General features: G+C 37.0%; 1 protein-coding gene across 16 annotated transcripts in view; it reads right to left on the bottom strand.

The window, feature by feature from the left end:
• Positions 1 to 27987, bottom strand: part of RERE (arginine-glutamic acid dipeptide repeats) — a 574348-nt gene that overhangs the window by 142195 nt on the left and 404166 nt on the right. For all 16 annotated transcript variants that reach the window (XM_007493036.3, XM_056795844.1, XM_056795845.1 and 13 more), the window contains one exon: positions 1295 to 1393. In XM_007493036.3, the coding sequence (XP_007493098.1) occupies positions 1295 to 1393 (99 nt within the window). The remainder of the gene's footprint in view (positions 1 to 1294; positions 1394 to 27987) is intronic.

The following is a 27987-nucleotide window of genomic DNA, read 5'->3' as shown; positions in this document are numbered from 1 at the left end:
GACTTGCCCAGGGACACAAATCTAGGAAGTGTCTGAGGCCAGATTAGAACCCAAGTGCTCCCACCTCCAGACCTGGTTTTCTATCCACTGAGCCACCTAATTACCCTCACACTATTCTCTTCTTCAGACAGCCCTTTCTTCAAATAGGTCTTGTTTGTTTTTGGAATAACTTGGTTTAATCTAAATAATCTACCTAAATGCTTATCTACTGCGATTAAAAACTTGAAGAATGGGGATTCACATAAATATGGCAATAGCAAAAAGAGCTTCAATCAATTACCCTGAACTGTGGCATAAATAATTTTCAAATGACAGAGACAATTTTCATATTCATATTGAATTGCTTACTCGAATTTCAAAGTCTTTCTTACATCACACATCACATTTTTTACATACACACACAATATTCTTTCAAATTTTCTCAATCACTACATTAATATGTTCATATAGGTTCACTACTGAGACTAGAAACGTATACAATGAAATTAAATGTTCACTTGTGTTTCTGAGCCAGCTCCATAGAAGATGGGTGCTTGAGCAAGCCTGAGGGCAAGTATCACTAAGTGATCTCTACATCTGTACCTGCCAAAGCACAACACTTCCTCAAGTCTTAACAACAAAACCCTAATGCCTCAACACCTGAGGAAAGGTGGACTTCTCTTCTTATCCATCTGCTGACTGTATGTCCCTGTGCGCTTGCAGATCTCTGTGAAGCTCTCGCTCCCCTCTGCTCACAAACCATTTCTTCCCCTTACTCTCTATTGCTACTTTGACATAGGGAATGGAATCTATTTACTCTATTCAAATGATATGTTCCCCATCTTTAATCCTTAACCCTCTGAAGTGAGAGAACTGAAAAAAGAAAAGAGAAAGAAAAGCTTCTTGTTCCAAGATAATGGGTGCCACCTCAATCTGGAATCCCAGATGTGGAGACATGGTCCCAAAGCCATTAGGGATCACAGCCCAAGGTACCCAGAAGGACACACTCTTTAAAGAGAAAAATGGCTGATTATCCCCATGAGTTTCTGTGAGTCCTCCCCTTGGGCATGAACCAGAGATGTGCCCTGTGCACTTCAGAGTCCAACCACTGACATCTTTCAGCTTGTTCAAGTGGGAGGCTTCACGGTACTTTTCCCCTCCCAGTCAAGCAGACCCTAGCTGGTTAGGATCACTGGCTTCACTTATTAGGAAATGAAATGATCCTTGTATTGTCTTCATCATCCGTTCTCCACCCCTTGCCTGTGCCGCCCCCCCCCCCCCCCCCAGTTACCCAGGCCTTCCAATCCTGACTTACCACCTCATCTTCAGTCCAGCACTTCTCAATCAGTTTGGGCACAGGTTTCTTTACCAGGCGCTGTAGAGCTTTTCCAGCATCATAGTTGCTTTCATGTAGCTAAAAAAAAGGAATCAAAATTTCGTTCAGAAATTATAAACTAATAAACCACAGGTCAATCCACAGAGCAACCCTCCTGTACGTGCTATGTCAAAGAGACTAAATAGGTGGACAAAAGTGGAGGCTGGTCTTTACAAATCTAGAGTTCCATTTACCCTCACCACTTTTACCTGTATAAACTGCTCCCTCCTTGGAGAAGCAGAAGGGTAAGAAGAAAACAGTTTTAAAAACCAGGGGATTCTTCTCATGCTCCAAAATAGCCTAACACAAAAATAAAACGCATGCTTTTAAAGATGCTAGGATTTACAGGTAAGAGGACTTGCGGAAAACATTCCACTTCAGTTTCAAATGAAGGGGTGTGACCTGCCCGTGGCTACACAGGTGGTGGAGGCAGGAACAGGTCCCAAGGGAACCCAAGCATTTCAAAGCAAAGTCTCTGTCCCTTTTATCTTGGTCCCTTTCAAATCACAGTATCAAATGCATTTCTCCTCCAAAGTCACACTCGGTTATGGAGGCTAGGCCAAAGTCATGGAAGACCAGGCCACTCAAGCGAAAATGGAAAAATTTCAAATACGAAGGTGCTGAGTGATGGCATGTTTGTTGTGTTAACTGACTACTCAGAATGCTTTGTGCAGCTCACATCAAGAAGGTCAGCTTCTAGGTCTAGTCATACATTTTTACTACAACAGCACATTCTTGAAAACTTCCCTAGTATTGGGTGAGTTGGGTGGGTTGAAGGGCGGGGTGCAGAAAACTAGCAACTTTTTACTTATTAATTTATTTCTTTAAATTTAATTATGATTATTCCAACAATTTGAGTCCAAACAAAACAAGCATTTTCATATATAAAACTTCACACAAGTGAAGTCACAAATCTCCTGTATATTTAACTTAATTTTCTTCATAATCTATACAATAGATTCCATTCACAAGTGTGTGGGTAGGGATTTTTTTAAAGGCAAACAGGGTTCAGTGACAGTAAGTAGCTAAGGCTGGATTTGACCTCAGGTTTTCCTGACTGCTAGCCCCAAACTCTCTCCAATGCACCACCTGGCTGTTCCAACTTCCCTATCATTGTAAAGGCCACCTCTTCCACGTTAAAAATGCCCTCAACTTCTCAGAATTACTGCCAGATCTTGCTGTTTCTGACCTCACAACATATGCACTCTTCTCTCTATTCATTATCTGGTCTCCCTGCCTTAAGTCTCTGTTCTACTCTAATTGTCCCATCTCCACTCAAGAGACCCAGGGGATTAAAAAACAAAACAAAACAGAACAAAAAAAAAAACAAAACCTTACCTTCTATCTTAGAATCGATTAAATATCAGTTCCAAGACAGAAGAGTGGTAAGGGCTAAGTGACTTGCCTACAGTCACGTAGTTAGGAAGTATCTGAGGTCAGATCTGAATCCAGGCCCTCTCATCTCCAGACCCGGCTTTCTATCCATTCCGCCACCAAGAAATATTTCTAAAGCTTTGGTAACACATCATTCCGTGACTCAAGATCTTGAGAAATTTATTATTACCATCAGGATCAAAAATATCCCTTTGTTTGGCATATGAAACTCTTTACAACTTGGGCTTTTAATAAAAAGTTAATAGTCACATATTTACATTAAGTTATGCAAGATGCAAATATTTTACAAGTAACACTTCATTTGGTTCTCACAAAAATCCTGGGAGGTAGGTGATTTTATTATCTCATTTTACAGATGAGAAAACTTGAAGCAGCCAGAGGTAAAATGGCCTGCCCAGAACCATAAACCTATGTCTAAGGTTAGATTTGAACTCGGGTCTTCCTGACTCTAAGTTCAACAATCTATCTACATTGCACCAACTAGCAGCCTCTCCATAAGAGCCTTTTCTCTGTCTCTCTAGCTGCTAGAACATTCCCATCTGATACTGCTTTCAGTCTACTCTTTATAAAAACTATATTTGCCTAGTTAGTTACATGACTCCCTCACTGGAACATGAACTCTTTGAGAGATGGGACTCTTTTTGTCTTTCCTCAGTAACCCCAGCACTTAACACAGTTGTGAGGATTCAAAATTGCTTACAGACTAATCAATCAAAAAAAAAATAAGCATTTAAGCACAAGGAGCTGAGGACACCAAAAAATAAAACAATCTGTACTTGCAAGAAGTTTACATTCTAATAAGAGACAAAATTCATATGTAAATATAAGAGCAGAAGTATAAAGTGAATAAACAAAAAGATATGCAATAGGAGTTAAATTAAAAGTAGTTGGTAGAGTTACTAGCAGTTTAGGTTGGTGTCTTGAATTGAAGGGCCAATTAGAAGGAAGTAAGGAGGGGAAAGCTTTCTAAGCAAGTGGGAGCCTCACCCTGTGAGAAACAAAAGAGAAGGTTAGTAAGGCAAGAACTCAAGAGTGTGGAGGAAGAAGTAACATAAATGAAGGTGGGAATATAGGTTGGGAGCCAGGCGGTATAGAACTTTAAGAGCTAAACAGAGAAACTTCTATTTTAATCAAAGAGTCCACAAGAAGTCACTAGAGTTCACTGAGCTGATTTTGACATTTACTAAGATATAGAAGATCTAAGGATATGAACATGGACAGACAAATTAAGGTCAATGGAATCACAAGGCATGAGAGTTCTTCAATATTAGGAAAATTCCACAGAAAAAAAGTACTGAGATAAAGATTCTTTAAAAAGAAAAATGTAAATTATAAATAACATGAAAAAATACTTGAATAGATTTAGAGAGAGATGAGGCAAAATATATCTATGTATGCACAGAAAAAGACAAATCACTAGAAGAAATATTTTAAGTAGAAAATTGAAACTCAAATAAAAGACATGTATTAGAAAGGGAATGTGCCTTAAGTACATCTATCTGGAATTCCATTCCTACCCCATAGAAGTCAACACACGTTTATTAAGCACTTACTATGTGATGGGCACTATGTTAATCTCTAGAAATAAAAAGAAAGGCAAAAATATAGTCTTTTCCTTCAAGAAGGTCAAGATCTAATCTGGAGTAGACAATGTGTAGATTACATACAAACAAGATATATGGAGGAAGGAAATTAGGACAAGTAGAGAGGATCAGAAAAAGTATTCCAAGCACTGAGGACAACTACTCAAAAAGCAGAGATGGAATGTCTTGTTTGAGGAATAACAAGAAAGCTGTGGATCACAGAGAATGTGTGGAGGGGAGTTAGGTGTGAGATGACTGGACAGTTAGGATCATGGAAGTAATAGGGAGGTAGCAGTAATAGGAAGTGAGTAATGGGCAACACAGTCAGTTCTATACTTTAGGAAAATCACTCTGGTATTAACATAGAGGTTGGAGTGGAAAGAGAATTTAGGTAAGAAATCTAATTGGGAGGTTATTATAGTCGTCCAGATAAGAAGTGATGAAAGCATGAACTAGAGTGTCACTTCTGTGAGTGAAGAAAAGAGGTGTTTATACAAGAGATGCTGGAAGAGAAACAAAAAGATTTGGCAACTGAATGAGCAATTTGAGAAAGAAGTCAAAAAACAACACTGAAATTTTTAACCTGGGGGACAGTGAACACAGTTATTAACAAAAAGGCACTTGGAGAAACATGCATAGAAGGAGAAAAGCCAATCTTTGGCTAAGTTTTGTTTTAGTAAATTATTATTATTTTTTATAATGTTTACCTTCCATCTTAAAATCAATACAAAGTATTGGTTCCAAGGCAAAAGAATGATATGGGCTAGGCCAGTTGGGCTTGCCAAAGGACAAGAGACAAAGCTAGGAAATGTATGAGGTAAGAAGTGTGTGAGACCAGATTTGAATCTAGGACCTCCCATTCTCAGATCTGGCTCTCTAACTATTGAACCACTTAGCTGCCCAAGTAACTAAACTCTTGATGAAGATGAAATTAACTGAACGATATATACTCTAGGCCATGTCCAAAACAGATGTTACACTTAATTTTATATTTACAGTATATGACATGGGTTCCAGCGCAGAGAAAAAGTCACATTCTTTTTGATAATGAAAATAAATTCAGTACAGAAGTGAGATGATCTTTATACTTTCTAGACATCTTAAGTGTTAATTTCCTTCTTAAAAAGACTATTCCATTAGCAGTGAAAGTGAGATTTAAGCTATTACTTCCCATGCTCACAGAGCAAATATGAGAAACTACTAGAGGAAACAATTTCTAGATCCATGGGAAAGGAATTATCACTGCATTTATGTTAATTAAAGTACCCCAACAGATAAAGCATTGGGCCTGGAGTGGGGAAGATGTGAATTCAAAACTAGCCCCAGACATTGGCTAATTATAGACTTTGGGCAAGTGATCTAACTTGTCTCTCATTTTCCTGAATTGTCCTACATTGTAAAATAGCAATACAATAATAGCACCTACCTTCCAGAGTGGTAATGTTTTAAGACATAGTAAGTGCTTAATAAATGCTTATTCCTTTCTCCTTCCACTAGCTACTCACGTATTATTCTTTTGAATTAGTCTAGATTTTTTAAAAGTGTGGCACTAGCTTGGTGACAATGTAAAGAAATTCATTTTTCATACTTTGAATTACATTATAAGAAAACAAACTGCTTTTTATAATTTCTCTAGCATAATGTTTAGATGCATAAGTATAAAGTTCCATTTTTGCAGAAGGTTAATATGAGATTTTCCTTCTCAATGAATCTGGTAAATGTTATCTTTTTGAGAACTTAAACATGCATTAATGAAAATTGTAAGATAATTATGGTTGTCTAAATCTAGATGTTTTTACTGTTAAAAAAAGACAAAAACTCTGGCATATTACTAAATTGACAATTAGATTCAGAAGCAGTTTAGTCACTGAATTATTACTTGACTAGCATTCTGAAGAGAGACCTTCACTTTCTATTCTCCTTCTCCCTTCATCTGCCCCAGGTTCACACACCTTAAACTATTCCCATCTCTAGAAACAGGTTCTTTTCTGGGTAGAACAAGGGCTCAAACTGGGACCTGGGAAATTGTTAAAGTATATTAATATCTATATTTCAACATATTGGTTTTCTTTGTAATTTGATAGATAAATAAGTAAAAAGATTTTGAGAAGAGGTCTAAAAAAGTTAGCAATTTCAAAACATATTAAAATTTTCTACTTAAAAGTAAACTAAATGTATTACCATAAATCTTACAGCAAGCCTCTATCTGTATTTCAAGATAAAAGGGAACGCAATTCATTTTAGAAGAAACAATGAAACATTAATAGAAATGCAAAGGATAATGCTTAACTTCCTAGCTCTGTGACCCTGGGCAAATCACTTAACTCTCACTGCCTAGCCCTTACCACTCTCCTGCTTTGGAATCAATACATAGTACTAATTCTAAGGTAGAAGGTAAGGATTTTTTTTAAATGAGAGGACTATTTTTTAGATGAGACAGAATACCTATTATTTTTTTATTAACTGTTATGTATTCCAGCTATATTTCTATACATTTCAGAAAGATGTGAAAGACAAAAATAATCTTAATAGAAATAGACTATCTTGCACACCATCAATCTTTCTTTCAAATCATTAACTCTTATCATTGAGAAGCTATCCTATGTGCCAAAAACGGTGCAAAAGTTCTGGGGATAAAAAGAGAAAAATAAGAAAACTTTTGCCCTTAGAGAACTCACATAAACTAGAGGAATGATAATATATGCTTGAAGTAAATGATATAGACAGATAAATGCACAGCGATTAGAGCACAGGACAAATCACACATAAGAGAATCATTGATAGGTTCTTGAAGGATGTAGTACTGGAACTGAGGGTAGAAGTGAAGAAGAAAAACATGTCGAGTATGAGTGACAGGAAATATCTGCTCTGATTACCTGAAATCTGGCTGGAGCACATGTGTGATGATATTTAAATAGAAGGAGGAAGAATAGAGCTAACTTCTGAAGGGAATTATAAAAACCAAATTAGTTTATATTTTACCTTAAAGGCAATGAAGAATCCCTGAATCTTCTTGAGCAGGAGAAAGACACGGTCAGATCTGGGCTTTAAAGTGTCACTCAGACAGACTAAAAGAGGTGTATTAAGTGAATCTAGCTGCCCTAACCTGTACAACAGAGGGATAATGCAGAAAGAAGGATAATTACGAGCACTGCCATGCTTTAACTAATGACAATAATATAGCACTTATAAGAATAACAAATAAAATATCTATTGTGGACATTTTACCTTAAAGTCAACCAGTATAGCTAATGCATGAACCAATTTACAATTGATCTATTTCTTCTTTGATATAACCGGCCAGCCACACATTATGTATCCCACTCTGCCAGACACCTCTATATTTCCCAACAAGAAAATGGCTAAGATTTGTTAGTAGTTATATATTTGCCTTATAATCCTTCTCTCCTAAGTCCTGCATGCATACAACAATCAACAAACATATGGATATGCCCATAAACCTAAAATCCTAGTTCATCAATTTATTCATTTCTCCTTTCATTGGCCATACATAGTCTTACTATCTCCATATTCAAGAACTCTGAAATTCCTTTATCTGAGCACAATCTACTTGATTTCCTCTTTTCCACATCTCAAATTCTGCGCCTTAACAACACAACGACGACGTCAGATTTTTCATCCCCTCGGTTCTCTCCCAGATTAATTGGTGAACAAATTCAATTCTACACTGTCATCTTCTCCCTCCCTCTCGTCCCCTTAATATCACATCTATTGTGTCTTGCCAAGCCTTAGCCTTGATCCCTCCTACCATCTGCTGCCTTCATTCCTATAGATACATACTGCTGAATATTCGAAGGATAAGAAAACCATGCAACAAATTTGTTATACAACCTTGACTGGGTTTCCAACTCTGCTAGGCAATTCTATTATAATTTTTATGAAATCACTAACCCATTCTCCACAGCATATCCTCCAAACTTTTTAATCAAGTCTCAAATCTCACATGGGCCTTTCCTTTTCAGCTGAGGACCTTACCTCATATTTTCAGGGTAAAAAATGAAGCCATATGCCAAGAACTCCTTCTCCCTTCCTCAAATCATATCACCCAGATGCCTTCTACCACCATCTCCTTTTTTAATTCTCATCTGATATAACAAGGTGGCCTTTCTTGCCATGAACATGTACAAGTGATCCCATTTCATCATATCTCCTCTAGCAGAATGTCTCCTTTATCATTCCAATTCTCTCACTTAATTAACTTCAACCTCTCTTTCTCTCTCCACTGACTCTTTCCCTCTCACCTACATATATGACTATATATTCCCCATCCTCAAAAGACTCTCCCTTGATCCTTCTATTATTACTAAATACCATCATGCATATTTCCTGCCTTTTCTTACTAAACTCTTCATGAAGGCTCAGAACCTCCCTACACTTCTCTCATGCTCTTAATTGGAAGGTCTGGTTTGCAACTTCAACATTCAACCAAAACCGCTCTTTCCAAAGTGACCAATTATCTCTTAGTTGCCTCATCTAATTGCCTATTTTCACTAATTCTCCTTGACTCCTCTGTTGCCTATGACAACTGTTGATCCCTCTCTTCTCCTTGATAATCTCTTCTCTCTAGGTTCCTGAGACACCACTCTCTCCTGGTTCTTATCCTACTTATCAGATTGCTTCTTCTTAGTCTCTCTTGCCAAATCCTCATCCAGGATATGGCTTCCAATGTAACTGTCCCAAAGTGCTTTCTCCGTCCTCAGCTCTCTTCGCATCATTTCACATGTAAACCATGCAACAAGCCTTGCTGGCTGAAGGCCTCAACTCAAGTCTCTCCCTACTCCAACCCATCCTTTATTTAGAGGCCCAAGTGACTTACCAAAAGTAAAGATCTATCTGTATCACAGCTCCATAACAAACTCTAGGGTCAAAAATGAAAATCCCTATTTGCTATTTAAAGTCCTTCACAATCTGGCTCCTTCCTAACTTTCCTTACACTTTAACACCCTAAAAGGTACCCTGTGATGAAGGAACCTATCTTTTTGTCTCAGAAACAATATTTCATATCTCACCTTCATGTTTTTCACTAGCTGCCTCTCTTAAAGTTCTCTAATGGCTTTGTATCCTCAGACCATAATAAAGTGCTTTGTACTTTCCTGGCTTTCTTTTCTAGGTTCACTTTCCAGATATAGAAAAGAAATTATGGAAAGGGATAATTAAAATGTTCTATTCACACTCAAACTGAGCTCAGAAAAATTAGACTAAACACGTTCTTAAAGTAGGATTGTTCCTATTTGGAGAAGATATTGAAAAAGCATTTTTACAAAATGGGAGACCTAAGTCTGGAATGTCTTTACAACATCATGTCAATTTTAAAACTATTCCATCCTAATCAGTCCATTCTTTTTTTTTTTTACTAACAGAATATTTTTATTTTCTTGACAAAATATTCCAAAACACCATATCTTGTATGTTGCTTGGGCCAATTTTCATCATGAATTTCATCATTATAGGCACTGAATCTTGGAGTGGAAAAAAAACCTGCACACTAATCAGTCCATTCTTTAGAAAATCTGATTTAATTATTTCCTGATCAGTAACAATGGAGATACTTGGAATAAGAGAATCAGGTCTTCAGGAAACTACATTTCTCCACCCTTCGTAGTTTAACAAGATTTGGAAGGTTTGCATCAAACTCAAGATTTAATTATCTAAGGAAATGGCCTTCAACAGACATGTGCAGAAAAAAGGACAGACTTCTGGGCTGTCCTAAGTCAAGCTAAGTCATCATTGGTACAGATGAGACACAGGAAAGTGATGTAAAACTGTTTATGTATGGCACGTCACTTCCTCTCTCCTCTTTCCCTTGAGAGGCCACTCTGGCTGAGAGTGTGCTAGGCATTTCAACATCTTGGAGTGTTGGTGGTGAGTCTTGCCCTTGAGCTGATTCAGGTTCGGGCATCTTAGCTGAGCCCCTTTGGAGGTCAGGCTGATTCTTCCCTCCTTCACACTCAAACCCTTACTTTCTAGATCTTCTAATCTTCCCGCCCAGTACTAGCCTCTTCCTTCTTCCTTCTTCTTAATCTCCTCCACTATATCAATTAAATCACTATAAAATTTCCAGCTGAGTTTGGGTGTTTTATTAGGATTTTATAAATAAAATCTTTGGCGGCCAAATATAATTATTACATTCAGTCTCAACCATAATTTAACCCTTACAATCAGCCACAAATCTCCAGAAATAGGCAGTAAAAAATGTATTATGGTCTGGCAACATCAATACTCCTTTGCCTGGCTATAAATCAAGAAAATACATTAACTATATCACCTAGGAAAAAGCATTGCTTTTAAATGATTCACCTTAGGTAAATTTTATAGTGTTCAAGAGGATCTTTGCTTATCCATCTACTTCCTCATCATCCTCATCAGCTTTGGGATTGTACTTCCATATCAGTGGATATAGGTCAAAACTTAGAGTTTCCAAGACTATAACAGATTCCTCAAATACAAACTCTCCTTTTCTTTTTGGGGTTTTTCCCTTAGGTCTGAGTAAGTTTCTTCCTGGTGATTTTCTTCTGGTTCCTGCTTGCTTACTAATGTATTGATAATCCCTGCTTCAGTCAGTGGAATCAGGCAAATGCAGAGCCCAGAAAGGGTCAAAGGCTGAAGGTGCCTACACCACTCAGAACTGCTTCTTTTTTTATATGTACCTCTGCTGGGCCAGAAAAATGAGTTGTTTCTTGCTAAGAATTACTATAAAGTTTATTGATATCCAATACTACTGTTTATGATCTTTAAAAAAAGAACTCTTAATGACAAAGGGAGAGAATGTCTAAAGTATTGATGGACATCTTTTTCCACTTACTTTACCCCTATACTAAGTCATCCAGAACAAACCACATTTACCTGGGAGACCTTGGAATTTTAAATGAAGCATTTAAAAAGTTAAAGAGTATGAGTACCTTCTTAGAACTCAGAAAACGTAACTTTTTTTTAAATAAATAACGGAATGGGAATTGAAAGGCATATATTTTATTCTATAGTCTATTATCTATTTATAGGTTCAAAAATTAAAACAACCATTAAAACAATTTTTGTATCAATTTTCTCATCTGTCAAATGGGAACAAGTCTTAGCTTTAATATAGGATGATTATGAAATTAAAATTAGATAGCAAAAGCACTATAGAAAGTTAAAAATACTACATAAATGTAAAGACCATTTATTATTATAATAGTCCTGACTTAGATAAAGGGACATCACCTCAGAATACAGAAACCTGAAAAGGTGAGATTAGCAAGTGATGACCTAAATACATTTACTTCCATGAAACCTTCTAACATAAGTGTCAAACCCACAGCCAAAACACTCCTGAGTACAGGCAGGACCAGATAAATATATAATTAGGAAATATTTAACTAACTAAATAAAAACAATAAGATATGTTAATGTATTATATATATGAAGTCAGAATTGTTTGTAGGGATACTTATGGATGATTTAGTTGTCCTCATTTACATCTGAGTTTGACACCACTGTTCTAAGCTGTCCATGATTAGCATGAGGAAAAGATCCCATCAAAAGAAGAAAAAACATTTCTTCATAATTGATAATATTAAATCTGTTTCTCTCCCTCTGCTTGACAGATCATTCCACTGCTTAATAATCTCAGTAATTTAATATATGTAAGTCATTTATTGGCAAGCTACTCAAAAGAATAAATAATACCTAATGATGACTGCCTACAGTTTAATTAACTCATGATTGAACTTTTCACAGTATTGCCATAAACATTAAATTATTGCCCTTCTTCAGAGCTGTCATGAAGCCATGCCATTGTGTTCATTGTTAACCTTGTAGCTGAAATAATCTGCAAGTTTGCAGACCTATAGCCATACACACAGGTATAGAAGAAATCAGCCTAACTCCTGCTTCACAAAATGGGTTATTTTTATAGCACAAGGGTTCAATTGAAATAAAAATCCAAATAAGCACATGTCCGAACACTTCATTTGTATTACAACAGTCATTAAACATCTCTAAATCTTTAGAAAATCTGATTAGCATAAACTCTGCATATTACCTTCAGGTTTCAAGTTCCTGCTCTGGCTTCTCATCTGAGCTGCCATTTTCTGACTTCGTGATGTTGCAAATAAATTTTCCTTTTGGCAAGGCTCAGCTGTCAGGCACCTCTGTTCTATAATGAACCCATGAATTACATTTCCCTGCTCTGACATTTCTGGTCTCACACATCAAAATATTGTTCTTCAATTGTAATTTATAACTTAATTTAAATGTCCCTTTGACTGTGACCTTTTTAAAACAAAATGGCATTGCATCTGGCAGTTTCAACTCTAGCAAAGCATCCTTTGGCAATTATAATTCATTAGGAAGGCTGTAGAAAAGTCTATCTGAGGTAGGCTGGGCAATTTTGAATAACTAGAGCCCATTAAGAACGTAGCTAGATTTCAGAGCCTTTCCTCAGTGCAAAATTTGCTCCCTATGCATGGGAAAGAATTGCTAAAAATTCATTTGAGTTTTCTTGGGAAAGAAAAAGAAGCAAAGTAAGAGAAAGATGCAGTTTTCTCCAAAGCTACTTAAGCTATTGTTCTTCAACCATTTTGGTGACTCTTCATGACCCCATTTTGGGGTTTTCTTGGCAAAGATACTGACTTGTCATTGTATCTTATAAGGAAGAGGTCCTCTTCGTTTCCCTTAATATACTAGTGCTCAGAAAAACATTCACCACAATCCTTATTTCAGGATCAGTAACAACACATGTTCATTTATCCCTTCATCTTGACTGTAAGGGAAAGGAGAATTCATGGGAACAAAGAAGGAGCCATCCATATTCAGAAAGGATGATGATATAAAACCAAAAGACATCCAAAAAGATCTTGTATTTAAAAAGAAAAACAATAAAGGGCTGATGGAAGAAGCCCTGACTCACTATAACCTATTTGTTTTTTTTTTTAATTATAACAATAGTTTTTTTAATTAAATACAAAAGCATCAAAATTTAAAAATTTGTGAGTGAATATTTAAACATCAAAAACACACCTCTAGAATGATATCCCTTGAGAAGTAGAAAAATAGAAGCAAATCACTTGCTTAATTACTTGGAAGGTACTAAATAGTCACTGAACATTCAATGCTATCACTTTGCTGAGCCGCTGACAGGTTTCGATGACCCTAAAAAGGCTATTTACTCTTTGTATCACCTAGTACCATCTAGTGGTACATTCTACCAGACCAAATAAACAGGTTTTCTCTCTCTAAAGATGCTTCTTTTAATGGTGGCATGAGAAAACAAGTACAACGAAGTAATGACAAACAGGCAATAATTGCATAGAAAACATGTTTTCATGTGATCTTCCATTTGACTGGGTATAAAAAGGCTCTTGCCCTTGCAAACATTCCCAAATGTAATGCAATATGATGAGGTAGCCTCTCAAAACTGGTCAATGAATCTAATTTTTAATAAAACTTAATAAATGTTTCATTCATTCACTGTTTAAGATAAAATACAATTTACCCATGCAAAATCACATTCAAATCCTGTTTTTCTAGAATCACAGAATCCTAAAGTTAATAGGATATTTTTATCACCTCATTGAGTCCCTTACCTAAAGCAAATATCTCTTTTCTAGTCACAGCCAGGTGCTACTTGAATGCTTTCATTGGCAGGGGGGTTATTATCTCACAAAAGCAAACTGATCTATTTTAAGATGTTCAAAGTAAGGGAAAGTGCTCTTCCCAAAAAAATCTAATTTATTTGTTTTATTCCTTCTATTTATTTATTTATTTGTCTGTTTGTTTATTTATTTTGGGCCCTTACCTTCTGTCTTGGAGTCAATACTGTGTATTGGTTCCAAAGCAGAAGAGTGGTAAGGGTTAGGCAATGGGGTAAGTGACTTGCCCAGGGTCACATAGCTGGGAAGTGTCTGAGACCAGATTTGAACCTAGGACCTCCTGTCTCTAGGCCTGGCCCTCAACCCACAGAGCCACCCAGCTGCCACCCCCCCCCCCAATTTTTTTCACCCTTACCTTCTGCCTTAGAATCAATACTGTGTATTGGTTCTCAGGCAGAAGAGCAGGAAAGGCTAGGCAATGGGGGTTAAGTGATTTGCCCAGGATCACAGACAATGCTTTTTTAATGGAGTTGACATAGAAGTCTGTCTCCCTTACTTCTATGTCAACTCCATTAAAAAAGCATTGTCTATCCAGTTGCAGTACTCTAGACCATGACATCCTTCTTTGATAAGAAGCTCCTAGAGGACAAAGACCAGGCCTAATTCAATAAATAGCATTTCATTACATCATAGTCCTCATTAAAATTTATCATTTACTGTACTATTTTGCATTTCCTTTGTTAGATTATAAGCAAATAACTGCAAGCCCTTGAGAAAGGTGGATAATTGTCCCTGGTACATAAACAGAATGGCCATTGGAACAAAATGTGCCAAGATTAATTTTGGGGGGAGTTGGGGAAGAAAAGTCTTTAATAAAGAGACAGGAAACAGCAAAATATATCTACTCTCAAAATTATGTTATATGGGAGAGAGAGGGGGGAGGGGGGAATCCTTCAATAAAGAAAGTTAAGAGCCAATTAGGAAACCATTGCATCATTTTCTCTCCAGCATTCTGACTTTCCTTTATTTTCATCAGGTATCAAAATGACATATCTTCCCAAGGAGTTACCTGGCATCATTCCTGCTGCATAATTCCTAGCATTGAAGGTAGTGTTTGTTAATCAATCCCAAATCCAGGCCTTTTATCATTAATCAGATCTTGTATAATCCGGTTTCACAACACCAGAACAAGTAATTGGAAATGTCAACATGCAATCTAGAAGTACCCAAACTTATAGCCCAGAAAGATTAAATGAACCCCAGTTTTATTTAGCTCCAAGGTGAATGCCTCAGGTTTGAGCCAGTTCCTGTGAGAATCCACAATCCACTTCAGATGGGGGCTAAACCCAAGCTCTTCTAGTCTGCAGAAGCCTCTCCCAGTATATATCACACCCTCCTTGGGAGGACTGAACCTTCAGCTTGGGAGACTGACTCACTGTCTACAGCACCAAAGAGTCACTGGACTTTGGCTTGGGCTTAGCCCCCATCTGAAGTGGATTGTAGATTCCAGGTTGACAGAAGGTATAGACTTGTGATTTTCTGATGAATTGCTTCCCTAGGCAGAGAGGAACCTGACCCAACTGTTTTCTTCATTTTACCAAAGAACTTAGATAAAAGCCAAATACGATTTGTTAGGCTCAATTAATCTAAAAAAGAGAGGAAAGATAATGCTAATTTCCTGTTTAAATTACATACTTTAGTAACTGGAACAAAATTATTTTAATTTCTTTGTGCTAGCCACGTGGTCACACAGTTCTCACAAAGCTGACTGGAGAGCAAAACCCAATATGAGGGTCTTGTATATTCAGTACAAGAGCTTGAAATAGGATGCCAGCTTTTTTGAGATAAATGTTAACTTGGTTTCTTTCTGGCTGAAGTCATGGCTTTGCAGTATGGTCCAAAAGTCTAGTAGAGACACTGGGGAAAAAGGGGGCAGGAGTAGAGAGTAGTATATTACTGCAATATGGACTTTATTTCTCCAAATAATTTCCCCCTCCAAAATGCCAAAGTTAGTAAGCAATGAAATATTTGAAGTTGTTTCTTCCTTCCAAGTCATATATATCTTATGTTAATGAATTATTTTTTATAAAATCTGATTGATTCAGACTACAACTTAAAAGAAGTTATCTTTATTTACTTAGGTCTTTGCATTAATCTACAACAGCCCCGCTGCCCATGTGGCTTTTTTAGAGAAAGGAGAAAAATTAAACCAGAAAATGAATACATATATTAACAGATTCCAGAATATTCAGTTAAAGATTAAGATCAGCTACAAATCTGAATTTTTTAGCCATTTAAAATCATCTCCCCATTTTATCAAAGCAATTTGTGATTGCTTCCTCACTGCTCCAAATAAACTGGGTTTTTAATGCAGGAGTTATCTTTCCCCTTGGAGATAAAATGAGCCTGAAAAGAGGAGGATAATCACATGAGCAGTCAGCCAGCATTTCAAATGCAAAAACAGGCTGATAAATACAGGAGACATTCAGACAATTCAGAATCTGTCAATAGATGCTGCCCTCTTAAGAGTATGCTATTGAGATGATGAGAGAACAAAACTGAAAGTTAACTGCTCCTCACCTTATAAACAAGGATAGGAATAAAAACATGCAGCTTTATGTAGTATTATAATTACAATGAATGTAACTGTATGTTACATTGAATGTATGTATTATACATGTAACATACATGTATGTACAATGAATACAATACACTTTGATTTTTTATTAAATTATTATGATTATCCAAAAAGTGGGGATGGGGGAGGAGTCTCTCCTTGGGAGGAAGAGAGAAAAATGTTGTAAAGTCATTCAAGACTAAAGTAACACATCTGTTTATCCTACTATGGAAACAAAGAGGGAAAATAACTTTTAGCACCCCTCAATGCCAGAAATGATCATGGTATTCAGCAATTATTACTTTTGAAATTTTCTATGGATTGGGAGATATAGGACACCAATATAGCACAACAGAGCAAGAACAAACCTGCCAGTGCTGGTGTTCCAAAACCATATTTCTCAGCAGCTTAGAATTTTTTAAAATAAACTGCTAGGCAATAACCAAATGTTCTGTTCATAAGACATCTAAATATTCCCTGTAATCAACATTTTCTTTTAAAGAAAAATAAGGGCTGTGTTATTTTCATTTTTTGCATCTGTTGAAGAAAAGACAACTCTAGAGAATACCCAGGGTATCCTAACACAGAAGTCAGTTAAAGCCTCAAGTATTCCCTTTTCAATTCTTTAAAATTAATAAAACCATTTTCTACATTCCAAGTATTAATTTAAGATTCGAAGATAATGTTTTAAGAAGCAAAAACTACTCTCAAATTCCAAAATATTTAAGCTACAAGGCCAGGAACAAATCAGTGAAAGAAACTGCAAAGAAGTAGAGAGTCAGAAGGAGATATCTGACTCTGATACTTCTATTTCTGGGACTCATCATTGTCTTTGGGTTATTTTAGGTCTTGTCCCTCTATTCTATTTTGAACATGGACTTAGAAATTAATGGATCAATGATATGAATTTCTTTTTAAGTTATACAGTGAGTGAACTATGATTTTCAGCCAATGACATTTAAGCCTTAATAGCTTAAAAAATATTGTGCAAGTATTTGGTTTTCATCGTTTAATCATTATATGGTGTAAACATTTCATATAGTGAATTAATTTTTAATCCTTATAGAGATCACAGGAATGAAAATCAATCCTGTTTTTAGTCAGAATATACTTTAAAGATGAGACTGCTGGCAAGAAAGAAGAAGGGCTGATTAAAATGATGATTTAAGAGGCTGGCAATGTCAGAGTTCTCCAGAATAAGAAAAGAAAAACTGGTCCCTGAATTGAAAAGAAGATCCTAGGCAGAAAATGTTTGGCAATCATTGAACTAGACCAAAATTTTCTACATCTGATAGCACAAAAGAATGACTCATCAAGACTGAAGTACAGGACAAGTAAAGGATGACATTAAGTCCAACCAGTATAATCAATGCAACCAGAAAGTTGGAGTAGCCCAAATATCATCATATAAAATTATGATATTAATAAATCAAGATTTTACTTACATTTCCTTTAAGAATTATGTTCATGTGCTTAAGAAAGTCATATTCAATGCAATTATCAGCATCTCAAAGTGTAGCCTGGCTTAATTAAACATTTATTATGCATTTATATATAAGGCACTACTCAGGCACAAAGATCAGCAAGATTACTCAAACACATTTCCACTTACTCTCAACAACCAAAGTCATATTTTTTTCATTCAATTCAGACAACCCAAAAGTAAGTCTCCCAATACATATTCTTTTTAGAGGGGAGGCCTGGAAAAACATGGACCCACCTAACAAGGGCAATGGCTAAGTGTTCTTTTCAATTACCTCAAGGTGGCGATACTAACTCACCGTAGGAAGGGACCCACACAACTGGAAGAATGGGACAAATAAGATACATGTATACAGACAAGTCCTTAACCACACAATATACATTCATTATAGATTCAAACTTTAACAACTTCCCATACCTTGAATTTTTTTACTCATCACGTACTTTTTAATGAATGATAAAGAACAAAAATATTTAATAAAAGTGCCCCTACACGCTATAGAGCCAAGGTATCAAATACAATGCATCACTCCCTATTTGATACTACTAATGTAGAGTAAATACCTTTTAAACCATAACTTCTGTGATTACTATAGAAATCCTAGGTGGAGGGCATAGCAACCTAGTCTTTCAGTACTGTCAAAAGCTATGACATTGATATGGGTACACCATCCAGAGTAATTTGGTTTTATCAATACCATCAAAAACTAGAACTTTTAAATTTGGCATGTTTTCTACATAAATAGCATCTGAGAGGATTATTCCCTGAAATTCTGTTCCATAATTTGGTCATAATTTTGCCAACAAGTGGCACAGGTAAGATTCCCTCTCAAATTTTTTAACTTTAGTTTCAAAGTTGCTTCTATTATAATAGGTTCTTACATGGTAATTATAATTATATAATTAAATATTCAAGTCTTCGTTGGGGAGGGAACCATGGGAATTTTTTTTATGAGAAATGAAAGCTAAGAGTCATTCATTCCCCTTCCCCTTATTTTTTTTTTAAACCCTTACCTTCCGTCTTGGAGTCAATACTGTGTATTGGCTCCAAGGCAGAAGAGTGTTAAGGGCTAGGCAATGGGGGTCAAGTGACTTGCCCAGGGTCACACACTGGGAAGTGTCTGAGGCCAGATTTGAACCTAGGACCTACCATCTCTAGGACTGGCTCTCAATCCACTGAGCTATCCAGCTGCCCCTATTTTTTTTTTTTTTGAGGTCAGAAAGACTTATTTTGTCTTGGTATGCCCAGCACATAGCATAATATCTTACTTAATGAATATTGACTTGAATGAACCAGCTTGATTCTTTGCCAAATACCCAGGCTACTCGTAGGCACCCCCAGGTCGGAGGAGGGTCAACAAGGATAAGGAGTTGGGGAGACTGCTAACTCCAAGTTCAAGCCCCAAGGGGCTAACAGTGGATGCCCAGACACAAAGGAGCCCAGTCAACCATGATTCCAGCTAGTCTGAGACCAGGAGCACTGACCAGCAGGCCCTCCTGCCTCAGTTTAGATGGGTCCCCTTGGTCTTCATCACAAAGAGCATAGCCCATGGTCCAGATGTTGTAGCAGACGAGGTTTATCCACTAGGGCCTGGAGGGCAGAGCATCAGCCTTCTTTAGTCAGAAGCGTCCCATATTCCTGCAATCAGTGTCAAAGACCCATCAAATCCCCAGGACAGGTCATGGTGTCAAAAATGGATTAGGATCTGAGTGGAGTTGGAAGCAGAGAATGTAGTCCTCCGCCATCTCCACCGCCACTGGGAAAAGTGGGTGGTCAGGCCGGCCCGGGGGGTTCTGGGCCTTGCCCTCTCTCTGCAGCTGCCTGTGAATCTGTTGGTGGATCAGCTCCTGCATGTCTTCCTTCCAGGCCTCTATCTCCTCCATCAGCTTCAGCTTCTCTGCCACCACCTCCAGCAACTGCTTCTCCAAGGCTCAGAGTTTGGCCCTGCAGATGCCCAGCTCAGCTTCTAGGCAATGGCATCGTCCCACTCCCGGGTGACCTGCTCCAGTGGGGTCTTGGGCCCGGCCTCCCCCAGGGCTCTGGCCACCAGCGGCTGTGGGCTCAGCCAGCGCCGAAGGTTCCGGCTCTCAGGGTGGGACAGGGAAATGCTTGGTCCTTGGACCCTAGCTTCCTAGTAGAGTCACGGGGACCACCTCTGCCCTGGCCTCCACCTGCCGGAGACTGGAATTCCTCTCCCCTTCCCCTTATTCATTTTCTGATGGAATATTATAGAGTTCATGAGATTTCAATGACTTCTAAATATAGTTAACACCTGACTACCCTGGGGGCTGTAGACCTAAAAGAGTTATCTATGCAAGTACAAATAGAAAATAAATTTGGTCTCCAAGCAGCTCAAAAATCACTGTCACAAAAGCTCAAGAACAGTAAATCTCTCTCCCTCCCTTCCTCCCCACCACCATCCCCCCTTGCTCAAAATGGGGGTTAAGTGACTTGCTCAGGGTCACACAGCTGGGAAGTGTCTGAGGCCACATTTGAACCTAGGAACTCCCATCTCTAGGCATAGTTCTCAATCCACTGAACATGTCATTTATTAGAGTATAATAATATTCTATTAAATTTGCATGCAGCAATTCATTTATCTATCTCCCAATTTATAAGCATTTACTTTGTTTCAAATTCTTCACTACTACAAAAAGTACAGCTATAAATATATTTATAAATATGGGGGAAACTTTTTATTAAGGAGCACATTGGGGTATAATATTAGAATTTATCTGCTGGAATCATAGTTGGTTACTGTACTGATAAGAGTTCTTAATTCTTTCAAAGTTGATTGTCACTATTACGGTCACCATATAAATTCTCGATTCAATTCGTTTCTCTTTACACACATTCATACACGTCTGCTCAGTTTTGTCTGAAATTGTCCCCTTCATAATTTCTGGCAGGATAATTCTTGTATCAAATACCTTATTCAATTTGAACCCAACCAATGCCACCTCAAAAAGAGATATAACGGTTTGTAAATCCTATGAGTTATTTTTTGCATAGAACAAACCCTTTCCTTCCTTAATCTACCCTCCCTATAAATAACTCTTTCTTCCCTTTCCACTTTTCCTCCTATTCTCCCACTGAAATACATTTCTATACCAAACTGGGTATATATTCATTTTTCCTCCTTTGACCAGTTCTGTCAACTTGTTTTTATAAACTTCTATGTACACACTCCAATTATGTGAGATTCTTTCCCTTAATCTTCCTTGCCATAACCTCCTACTCATTGAATTCCTCTTCCCTTCAAATTCTACTTTTCTTTTAAGACCCTCAAAATATAACAGAACTACTACCAGGTCCTCTAATTAGACTTCTCTATTTCTTCTAATGAAGACTAGTTCAGAGGGGACACATGTATCACCCTCTCATATTGGTATATAAGTAGTTTATTCCATTTTCTTGTCAACAACATCTCGTTTGTTTGTGACACCATCTTGGTTTTTCTTGGTAGAGATATTAGACTGGTTTCCTATTTCTTACTCCATCTCATTTTACAGAGGAGGAAACTGAGACAAACAGGGTTAAGTGATTTGCCAAGACACACGACACACATCTGGTCTCTTGAGACCAGATTTGAATGCAAGTTGAGTCTTTCTGACTCCAGGCCCAGTGCTCTATCCTACTGCTCCACTTCGCTGCTCAATATTCCTTTTGAGTATATTTTAATTGTTTTGTATTCATCATTTTATGTTTCTCTTAACTCCTATGTTGGCACTTCAGAGTTTTTACATAGTTCTAGTCTTTTCATCAGGAATTAGTAGAAATTTTCTATTTCACTAAAAATCCATTTTTGTATTGTAGGATTTTACTCAGTTTTTCAGAGTAATTTATTCTTGGATACAAGCCTACATCCTTTGTCCTTCTTTCTAGAGTAGAATCTTTTCTACTATTATCTGCTTGTATCCAAAGTCAATCTTCTTCCTACTGAGATCTTTGGTAATTACAGTATTTTTTCCTCTTAATGGTTATCTTATCACTCACTTTCTCACTCTTTCCTTTCATGGTAGATTCCCTTAACAAGTAGATTTTAGAGCACTCTCGCCCCCTTCCCCTTGCCCTTCCCTCACCCCCTCCCAAGCACACACACAAAATCATCTGCTTTCAAACACTTTCACTTCCTGGAAGAGAGAGGGTAAGGGTAGCTGGGGCAAATGGCAGGATATGGGCATGGTGTTCTAGTACAGCAGCAGCAAGGAAATTTTTAAAAAGCCTTACTTTCTATCTTAGTAACAACTCTATAAGACAGAAGGGCAAGTGCTAGGCAATAGGAGTTAAGTGACCTGTCCAGAACACAGCTAGGACCTATCTGAAGCCAAATTTAAGCCCAGGGCCTCCTGTCTAGACCTGGCTCTCAAACCACTGAACCGCCTAGCTGCTCCCTAAGTGGATCTCAGAGTAGCAACATGTGGGTCAGGTTATGGTGCTCTGCCACAGTATGCCTGCTGAATAATCACTACGCATTAGAGATTGGTCTTCTTAGATGGTAACTCATCAATCTTTCACCTCATAGAACTTGGCAGTATTTTGTTCTGCAGAGAAAGCCACAAGTTCTTTCTCTCTCATGCATAATTCTTGTCTTAGGTATGACATGGGGCTTAAGAGTATTGAAAAAAAAATGTCTAGTCCTCCATCTTGTGGAACAAATGATTTATATTTAAAAGCTGCCCTCCTCCCTCCCCAAAAGAATAAAAATTTCTGAACATTAGGGATTTAAATTTATTAATGTATTATGGCACAAGGTCTGGTATATAGCAGGGACTTAATAATTGCAAATGAAAAAGTAAGAAAAGGATGTGAATTATCTGTTACAAGAAGACCATAAAAAAGTAAAAAATACTGATTGAAAGCAAAGAAGGACACAAACAAAAGCTCAATAGCCAATTTGGTGAAGGGGCAAAGTGCACTCTATGCCTCTACAATACCACAAGGCATCACTATGTACCTCACTATATACATCACTATGTATAATCATTAGGATTCACCATTGAACAACTGGGCCAATGTTCAATTCAGTTCAGTTTAGTAGATGAATGCCTTTGAAAGCTTCCAAATCAAAGCACTTTCAATTTTATTAAAAATGCACTTAGACGGGTAAACTTGAAGTTATCTTAAAAACCCTATTAGGAAGAATATCTTAACCCCTGATTAATTCTTCATCATTAGACCCAGATGCCCCAACCATTTCTTATGTGCAGTAGAAGTCTGGATTAAGGGCAACGAGGCAAAGAAATAACACCTATTTTGTGGATCATGTACATTTCCCTTTCTTAACACTGGTTCTACAAAGAGCAACTAGGGGTAGGGAAAGGAAGTATATGAGGAGAAATGGCAGAAACCCAAGCAGAACCAGCATGATGCAGGGGAAACTGGATTGGATATCTAAACTAAAAGTGAGTATGCTGTGGAAAGCCTCATCATCTCCTTCTTTTGTAAAATTAAGAGCTTGACCTCTTTTTCCTTGAAAAGAAACAACAAAACAAAACAAAAACAAAAAACCTAACTTCAGTCCTAGAATCAACACTTGGTATTGGTTGCAGGGCAGAAATGGTAAGGTCTAAGCAATGGGGATCAAGTGACTTGCCCAAGATCATACAGCTAAGAAGTATCTGAGGCCAGGTTTGAACCCAGAACTTCTCATCTCTAGGCCTGGCTTTCTATCCATTAAGCCAATTAGTTGTATCTGAGCTTGACCACTTCTAGCTTTTCTAGCTCTAAAATTATGACCCTATGACCAGTGAGGGTGGCTGGACAAAAGAGAAAAGTCGAGTCAAAAGATAGAAGCACATGGAGGAGGAAGGTTGAGCATTGCCCAAATCTAAGAAGTGTTAGACACAAGGGAGGCCTGGTATGGAGAGATCAAAGTGGAAACAAGACATGGGAGGCAAAGGACCTGTCAATATTATGCTTATACAGGAATAACAATTGGCTTTGTAAGGTAAGTAGGGTAAATATTCATTATAGAAATAGGAATTCCATAACATTCACTGTAGAATAATCAACAGATTCTCATTCCCCCTTCACTAGTTCCAAAATTTGGGATTTAAGATGTATGGTCGGGTGTTAATATAAATACCAGAAGATATGTTATCATCAGTCATTTATGGGACCCTCTCAGTAGACTTCACAGTATCCTACATGTACTAGGTACTGAATAAATATGTTTTAAATGAATAATTAACTAAAATATGCTCTCCTTACAATTACAAATTAAGTTCCTTAAATGCTTTTCTTCATACTTGTAGTTAAGTAAAAGCTTTCTTTTAGGTGTTTAGAGGCTTAATTTCCTCAAGTGAAATTACAGAAACAGTAATTGGAAGGATATTTTTATAGCTATTTTGAATAAAACAATATTTGTCCAAATAAAATATTTCAATTCTTTCTTATGTAGGAGATTCGCCTGATGAAGAACATTAAAAATAAACTCAGGAATGAGTTTCATTGGTTTTGTTCTCTAGAGCACTTAATTACTACTCATTTAAAAAGAGAAAAGAAGGCTTGAAGTTAAACTTCAGACAAAGCTGCAAAATTGCTAACAAGAGCCCCTCCAAAATTCAAATAAACTTCAAAAAGTTTAACTTTCACTTAAAAGAAGAAAGAAGTGAGGGGAAACCTATATTATTAATATAGTGGAAAGAGGACTGGCAGAAAACTCAAGTTCAAATTTCAGACTGGCCACTTCCTGACTGTGCCATCTAAAAAGTCTCATAACTTCTCTGTGCTTCATTTTACTTGCATAGAAAATAATATTTGTACTATCTGCCATACAGAGCTGGTATGAGGAACAAAAACATAATGGTTTAATATATAAAACTATGATTAAAAGACAGATCTTTTATGAAAGAGCTTATAGCCTAAGGAAGTAAAGTATAAGAAAAAAAATTCCCACATATACCAAAATACTTATAGCAACACTTTTTATAATATCAAAGAATTTGAGAAAAAATAGATAAAATGGTCATTGACTAGGAAACACCTAAATAAGTCATGGAACATAAAATATGTATTACTTTATCTATTTTCATTACTTATTAGTAAGAGTACTGCTATACTGTAAGGAATAAAGAATATGATGAATACAGAGAAGCATCGGGAGATTGAACTGAATAATTGATGAAAAGGGAAATAAGTCCAATAAAGAAGAAAACTAAATAACTAAAACAATGCAAATGGAAAGAAATACCCTCAAAAAATTTAAATGCAACAAAATTATAAAGATAAAGCAGAACTCAAATGAAGCAATATTAAAAAATATCCCAACCACTTGTGGGGGTGAAAAATCCACAGGTGTTACAGGGTATAGGAATTTTTCTGATGTGTTGACCAATTCTTTAGATTTTTCAGCTTTTGGGAGGGCAGGGAGTGGGTTGTGTTCAACTACTATTTGTTATATGGGATGGGATGGCTACCTGGGAGGGGAAGGATGAGGGAAACTATGATGGTATAAAAATGATAACATCAATAAAGATTTAAAAATAATATTCTTTCTTGCATCCATTCCACATTTCTCCACTCACATAGCCACCCACCCTAGTTCAAGTTCCCATCAATTCTTGCTAAGTTTCATAGTTCATATTCCTGCTTCTGGTATGATAAAATAATCACTCGAAGATGCATGTCTATTCATGTCATTTGCCTGATTAAAAGTCTTTGTTGCTTCCCCATATCTGTCAGATCAAACACACTTAAAGTCATCCATGACCCAATAAATATTTATTATTCTATCCTTAGCTCAGTATTCCTGCTTGGGACTGATGGACCAAATACCCAGCTGTTCCTTGAATTTAAACACACCATCTCCCAACTTCATATAATTGCATAAGTTATCTAAAATGCTCGAAACACACACCTCTTCATCTCTGCCTCTTAGAAGCCTTAAAATTCAAGGCTCAACTAAGGATAGGAAAACATCAGTCCAAATTCTCCTTTAAATACTTAAAGCTGTGGACAAGTCATCTATCCTCTTCATCTATAAAAATGGATGAATAATAGTACCAACATCTCAAGGTGGTTGTGAAATTAAATGAGATCTAAACAGCTAAAGCTGTTTGTAAACTTTAAAGTATTACATAAATGCTATTATTATCTCTTTTCTGAAATTCTCATCATTCTTCAAGTTAAATCTTTCTTCCTTAATGTAACTGAATTAATGAAAAAGCATTTCACAAGGGCTCACTGTGAATTAAGCACTGTGCTAACCAAGGGGAATACAAATAGGAATAAATGAAATGGTCTCTGTTCTCCAAGTGGTCACACTCTCATTCGTGGAGACAACACAGAAAATGCAGTGTCATTTCAAGCGAGATAGAAGGTCTGGAAGTACAAAGTGATGTGGTGGATATCTAGGTCTAGAGGTCCTTAAATTACATAAGCAGACCAAATGGGTCTTAGCAAGCTCTGGCAGAGCTGACAGATGGTAATGTTTGGCACTTCTCCATCTCATCAGAAGGAATAGAGCATTTCCTTATCCAAGTTAGGTAAGCAGTGACTCAGCCTAGACAAGGGAAGGGGATAGGGTGTCACCTCTCAGCAGATTTCCTGGGATAGCTATCCCAAAGGAGTTCTGATACAGACACTGGAGAAAGAAGGAAAAGTATAGGGAAAGGAAAATCTGCAAATAATAGTTATATGGCAAAGTAACCCCTCACCTTCATCAAAGCTAACGTGATTACCGGCTACATAGAAAAGCATAGTATCAAGGAAAAAGGAAGATTTCGATAAGCTAATGAATATCCTGAGAATAGTTGCATTCAATTATTGAAGAGTCTCATGCCAAATGATAGTCAATTAAAAGAACTAGGGGATGTTTATTCTGGAAAAAAGAAGGTTAGAGGATAGGAGGAGGAAGGGATGTTATATGGAAGAGAAATTATGCTTGTTCTTCAGAGTCCCTGGAGGTAAAACAGTGAAGGTTTGGGTAGACATATGAAATGTTAGCCAAAATTCCATTTAAATGGGACAATTTACTAAATATCCACCCAAGAATTTCCAATGTATTCTTTTTTTAAAAAAACCTTATCCATCTTAGAATCAATACTGTGTATTGGGTCTAAGGCAGAAGAGTAGTAAGGGCTAGACAATTGCTATTAAATGACTTAACCAGAGTCACACAGCTAGGAAATGCCTGAGGCCACATTTGAACCCAGGATCTCCCATCTCTATACCTGACTCTCAATTAACTGAACCACCCAGCTACCCCTATCCCCCAAAAAGGAATTCTTTTTAATCACTTTCATCTAGATTCACTACATATCTATGCAAATATCTCTTCCACTGCTAAATAATTCATATATTTATAATCAAAATATCCACAACTTACAACCTTGCCTAGACCTTCCACTCTTTCTTACCATTAACAAAGTCCTTTTGTCCTTCATCTCTTATATAATGTAAGCACCCAGAGAATGGGAATTTTGGTTTTGTCCATTTATTCCTATTATCTGCCTCTTATTAAGGAAGTCATTTAATAAATGTTTGTTGAATTCCCTTTCAGAATGATATTTCTCAGCACTAATTGGGATTTCCTTAAGGAGATGCTACATCCATTGCCAATCTTCTAAACTTACAAGGCAAAAAACGCTGTCAGAACAGTCTTTGCTTCTTAAGTGCACTGCCAAACCTTTCCTCCACTGTTCCTCAAGTTCGCAGTATCTACTCATACTTCGTGACATCAAGAAATAACTCTATCTGTTCTTAATCCCAAACCTTATCATCCTTGGTGACTTCGAAAATTAATAAACCTTCTAAAATGTCTAACAGTTGAGTTTCCACAACTCACATGACCAGCATTTCTACTCTGTCTTTTCTGTAACATCTCCAATCCTTCAGTTATATCTTTCCTCTTACTCAATAATTCCTTTCTCTCTTCTTAGTACCAAACTGCTTAGAGATCCAGGAGAAGCCCAAGAAAATAAGCTATTTGTCTCCACAACAAAGCAATGCAACTTAACTTC

Source organism: Monodelphis domestica, chromosome 4, assembly GCF_027887165.1.
Source record: "Monodelphis domestica isolate mMonDom1 chromosome 4, mMonDom1.pri, whole genome shotgun sequence".
Classification (NCBI taxonomy): domain Eukaryota; kingdom Metazoa; phylum Chordata; class Mammalia; order Didelphimorphia; family Didelphidae; genus Monodelphis; species Monodelphis domestica.
Note: the sequence above shows the minus strand (reverse complement) of the source record. Positions and strands in the feature narration are given on the sequence as shown.